The 5,369-nt window shown below is 50.8% G+C and overlaps 1 protein-coding gene across 1 annotated transcript; it reads left to right on the forward strand.

Annotated features, from left to right (window-relative positions):
• The first annotated feature begins 369 nt into the window (after positions 1–369).
• On the forward strand, positions 370–4,804 carry LOC123023268 (vomeronasal type-2 receptor 26-like). The gene is made up of 4 exons (XM_044429749.1): positions 370–522; positions 2,099–2,329; positions 2,750–2,876; positions 3,894–4,804. The coding sequence occupies exons 1-4, from the start codon at positions 370–372 to the stop codon at positions 4,802–4,804; spliced, it is 1,422 nt and encodes a 473-aa protein (XP_044285684.1).
• The last annotated feature ends 565 nt before the right edge of the window (positions 4,805–5,369 follow it).

Raw genomic sequence — 5,369 nt, forward strand, 5'->3', positions numbered from 1 at the left:
AAAGCCAACAATTTTGTTTATTGTGCAGAGACTACTTCCCTCATAGAGGGCATTGGTATATTACAAGTTTTTGGTGGTTCCCTTAGTGAATACACGAAAGGGAATGTGTGGATTGCAACCGCTGTGTGGGACTTGTCCTTCGAACTGTTGACTCGTGGACCTGCACAAAAAATCCATGGCATACTTTCCTTCCTTATCCAGAAAAATGAAGGGAAAGCAATTGACCGCTTCATTTTGCACACTGCTTTTTTCTTGGAGGAGTTGATGGGGAAAGCCTTTCAGTGTTCTTCTTCAAAGCATGCCTCGTCAGTGGATGGCCGGAAAAGATGCTGGGAGACGGAGAATTGGGGGGCCATTTCACAAGCGCAGATGGAGAATGTCTTGTCGCTGGACAGAGAAGTCATTTACAACATAGTGCTGGCCGTGGCACAGGCCCTGGATGCTGCTGCTAAGTCCAGATACAGGAGGGGGATGCAGGAGGATGGGAGCAGGCCAGGCATTCAGAGGCTGCAGCCCTGGCAGGTATCCCTTTCATGTCGCAGATCACCTTGTGCACTGAGTTCTTCTGTCCTGCAACACTTATCCTGCACATGGGGTCTGAGGAAGGTACAGTGTCCCATTGAGCAGAGGGCTGTGTGTTTCTGGTGCAGCCCTGTTGGAAACTTTGGAAGTGCCTCCTTGGGAGAGACCAGCTGCCATTCCAAACCTTTTTGTCCACAAAGTCAGGCATCAGCTTTCTTGGTTTCAGGCAGGGACCTCTGCACTTCCTGCTGGGACATGAGGAAGGTAGAAAGACCTGCAGCAGATTTCTTGTACAGAAGGGGGCACAACCTCTTTTCAGGTATCCCAGAGTGCAGGACAAGGAATCACAGGCTCTAATTATGGGTTGCCAGATCGCGGCCTGGACAATAGAAAACCTTTCTGCCTGTTAGAGAAGTTTGATAATGCAGCCAGAGACCCTGGGATGTGGTGGGCTCTCCCAGCCTGGAGTCATTCAAGAGGCAACTGGACAGCCCTCTGCCAGGAATGGCGTGACTCGCAGTCCTGCCCTGAGAGGGTCTGAGGCAGTGGCCCTCAGGCCCCTTCCCCTGCATCCATTCCATGATTCTCTCAGTCAAATGAATGTGATTTTCAATGGATCTGAGCTGAGTGGATTTGGAGAAGTTGCAGAGTGCTTTTTTACTCACGGCATATTTGCACTGATTTGTATGAGTGCTGACACACGCTAGTGCAAATGTGTTCATCTGCTGGAATTAAAATGCAAAAGCAGAACAAATGTCCAATTAAGAACAGGCCAAATCTGACAATGAGGAATGAGCAGGTATCTTCACCAAATCATTGGAGATGTTGGGTGTCACAACTGACAGTGTTGTCTAAGGAAAGCCATGCTCTAGCATGGAGCTTTGCCTGCCCCCATATCAAAACTCCTTCCACTGGTTGTCTGGGGCTCAGCCTACCTCACCCCAGGCCCTTGCATACCCCATTTGCTGAAGATCTTGGTAAGGGAGATCACATGCACATCCCGGTTGAGGCATCCCATGGAGCTGACCCTACACTGTGCAAAAAAGGTTCTTCATGAGCTGGGCCTATGCTCCAATCAAGCAGGTCTTTTCTTCAATACTCACACTCTTGGGTCTCCCACTGGAGGCTGCCCTCTTGCCTCTGTGCCCTCTCCTCCCTGCCTCCTTCCCGGGCTTCCACTCGGGAACCTGTCCCCCAGGTCTCTGCTTGGTCCCTTCGAGTCTGAACACATGTGGGGTCTGTGGCCTCTGCTTGCATTTATGTCACCCCCATCACCGAGAGAGAGTGTGGAGCAGTGCACCCTGCATTGCTGCATGGTGAGCTCCCAGTATAGGGCTCTATTTGCATTGTGACTTGTTTGAGCACTTGGCTAGCTGGAACCAACCCAGTTAGTGTGCTGGGAGTGCCTTCCACTTAGAATCAGCTTGGTGATCTGGTGATGCCCACGTGAAGGTGGTGAAGATTCCAGCAAAGCGTGAGTCTCACATGGCCAGGACATGAAGAGAGTGGAGGGTGAGCCAAGAGCTGAACACTCTTTCCTTCGTACTAAGTGGAGGTGCTTCTTCTGCCATTTTAGCTGCACCGATTCCTGAGGGACATCCAGTTTTATAATGCTTCCATCATCGATGGTGCATACTGGGACAAGAATGGGGAGCTGGTTGCTGACTTAGACATTGTGTACTGGGTGGTGTTTCCCAATTTGTCCATCTTCCATAAGAAACTTGGGAACTTGAAAAGACGTGGATCGGGAGACCTCACACTCACGATCAACAAGGACGCTGCTGAGTGGCCCAAACGGATCAACAAGGTGGGGGAAGCTTGTCATAGTGCTGAGCATTTCCCAGGCAACAGGCCAGATTTAGCTCTCCCTCAGAATGCCCGTGAGGATGCATTGAGAGCAATGATGTGTAACCTGCAGACTCCATTCCTGAAGGGGCTGCAGGTCAGTGTGCAAGGATAGGGATGAGGGAACAAGAAGCCCTGCGAAGGTATTGATTCTTGGGAAGGACCGAGACCTGCTTTCTCGGAAAAGATATAGAGAACTACCTACCCCTTCCAGCTCCAACTCCTTCTGGATCTTTTCACAGACATTGGGAGGGGTTTGCAATGGGGAAAAGGCCCTGCAAAATCTTTGGCTGGACAGCATGGTTTCCTATCCAACTGTCTAATTCAAATAGCTAAATTTGCCAAAAGAGACCGTTTCAGTGGCTCTTGTCTTCCCACTCAGCCCCTTCCCCTCTCCAGGTGTGTGGAGAGCTGTCGCCCGGGATCTGTCAAGGTGGTTCAGGAAGGAGAGCCTGTCTGCTGCTACGCCTGCACCCCCTGCCCTGAAGGGACCTTCTCTGTCTCGGAAGGTGAGAAGGCAGCCACTGCAGAGAGGGAGCAGCTCCACCCAAAGCATCCTCTGAAGGCTTTCTCCATTGCATCCCCACTCAAGTATCCTTTGCTTACTCCATGATAGCAGTTATCGCAGCAGCACTCCAGCTCCAGCTAGACTGTCCTTGGCAGGTTCTCCCTGTGCTTCTCCACATGGGGATCTCTTCCTGAGGTCCTGATTGCAGTGCTCACAGCAGCAGTGGCCATGCACTGCTGTGCCCGTCCAGGAATTGCACATTTTGTCCTGCTAGAAAGAGTGTAGAGACAGGTCCTTCTAAGCAGCAGACAGTGCCTGAATTCTCAGAGAGTGGAGGGCAGAGCCCACGTGTGAAAGGCAGAGAAAGGGGTTGACTGCAAGGGGGAGAGAACTGCCGGGAAGGAAAGGGTGAAAGCAGAGCCCATCATATTCCCTAAAGCAGCCCTGGCACATTCTTTTACTACCACCATTGCTGAAGTGACCAGGGCCAGCTGGGAAAAGGTTTACTTTATTCTCTCCATTTTTCAGCTGCTCTGTAGAAAGGCTCTTTGGTGGTACACAGCAACATAATAGACCAAAAAATGAAAAAAGGTCTTGCAAGAGAGGTAAAGTTCTCCCCTTCCCTCTCCTTCCCGCCCAGCAGCCAAAGTTATCTCAGCAGTGGCAGCACGATCAGCATCGCATGTGACCTGCAAGACCTGATCCTTTGGCCGCTGGATGCTGCTGGGAAGGCCCAGAGGCTCTGATCACTTGGCCCCTCCCCTCACCTGCACCAGGACCAGTATGGAAAGATTTGCACAGCTGCCCTCAGGGGTCAGAGATGGGACCCATGGAAGGTTTTGTGGGGTGCAGGCTGAGAACCATAGGGGTCCGAGCTAATCAAGGACTTGGCAACCAGTCTTTCCACTCTGGCAGATGTACAAGAATGAAAAGAAATTGCTTCCCCAAAAGCAGAGAGCCCTCCCTGCTCAAGGCACTCATGAATGTGTCAGGGAGGTGTCACTTCTATTCTGTGCAGATGCAGAGCAGTGCAGCAAGTGCCCAGAAGATCAGCACCCAGACGAGGACCAGGATGGATGCAGAGCCAAGGACATCACCTTCCTCTCCTACGTAGAACCTCTGGGGATCATCCTGGCTTGTTTTGCCCTATTCTTAAGCATCACCACAGGATTTGTGCTGGGAATCTTCATTAAATTCCTCAAAACCCCAATAGTCAAGGCCAACAACCGGAACCTCTCCTACATTCTCCTTGTCTCCATCCTGCTCTCCTTCCTGTCCTCATTCCTCTTCATTGGACAGCCAAGAGAAACGACCTGCCTCCTCCGCCAAACAGCCTTCAGCATCATCTTGTCAGTGGCTGTCTCTTCTCTCCTGGCCAAAACCATCACCGTGGTGCTTGCCTTCCTGGCAACCAAGCCAGGCAGCCGGGTTAGAGGATGGCTGGGGAGGAGTTTGGCGAGTTCCATTGTCATCTCTTGTTGCAGTGTCCAGGTTCTCTTCTGCACCATCTGGCTGGCCACCTCTCCACCCTTTCCTGACTCTGACATGCACTGCCAGGCTGCACAGATCATCCTGAAGTGCAACGAAGGCTCTGTGACCATGTTCTACACTGCCCTTGCCTACTTGGGCTTCCTGGCTGCCATCTGCTTCACAGTGGCCTTCCTGGCCAGAAAGCTGCCTGGGGCCTTCAACGAGGCCAAGCTGATCACCTTCAGCATGCTGGTCTTCTGCAGCGTCTGGGTGTCCTTCGTGCTCACCTACCTGAGCACCAGGGGCAAGAACATGGTGGCCGTGCAGGTCTTCTCCATCTTGGCCTCCAGTGCTGGGCTGCTGGGCTGCCTCTTCCTCCCCAAGTGCTACATTATCCTCCTGAGGCCTGATCTGAATACAAAGGAGCATCTGACAGCAAAAACAATGCAGAGCATCTGATGCAGCAGGAATTCTTTTGCATTCATTTCCCAGACCTTTCTCATTTTTAGCACTGCTTTGTAAAGAAACTCCCATCTGGAAACTCTGCTTTTGGTTTCTTTTTCCTAGGTGCAGAATTGGTCTATATTGTATCTTTGCTTAATTTCATTCACTTGCTTTCAGTGCAGGTCTCCAAGCTATTGAAATCACATTGACATTTCTCCATCTTCTTTAGTGCTAACTCTCCTGCCCAGGTTTGAGTGATTTGCAAATTTAATAAGCATTCCCTTCACCTTCTGGTTTCAGACATTGAGAAAATGTTGAACAGCCCTGGGCCCAGAACTGAGACCTTCAGTAAGCTCTCCTCATCAGTTAGCTGATCAGAATAGCAGGGGAAACTTTGGCATTTGATTTGATTATATCAAGATAAACTATAGAAACTTAGTGTATCAGAAAATGTCACCTTTGCCATCTCATCCTAATACAGGCTCCAGCCAGCTCTTCTCATGTACTATCTAGCATGTGCTTGTCCAATCTTTCCTTGATCACCGTCACTGATGGTAGCCCTATCAGCTCCCTTGGGAGC

Source organism: Varanus komodoensis, unplaced genomic scaffold (genome assembly GCF_004798865.1).
Source record: "Varanus komodoensis strain SLA01 unplaced genomic scaffold, ASM479886v1 scaffold202, whole genome shotgun sequence".
NCBI lineage: Eukaryota > Metazoa > Chordata > Lepidosauria > Squamata > Varanidae > Varanus > Varanus komodoensis.

Coding starts and splice junctions, on each gene's coding strand:
- LOC123023268 (XM_044429749.1), top strand. CDS start 370: ATGGAGAATGTCTTGTCGCTGGACAGAGAAGTCATTTACAACATAGTG. Junction 523..2,098: donor AGAGGCTGCAGCCCTGGCAG/GTATCCCTTTCA, acceptor CTGCCATTTTAG/CTGCACCGATTCCTGAGGGA. Junction 2,877..3,893: donor GACCTTCTCTGTCTCGGAAG/GTGAGAAGGCAG, acceptor TATTCTGTGCAG/ATGCAGAGCAGTGCAGCAAG.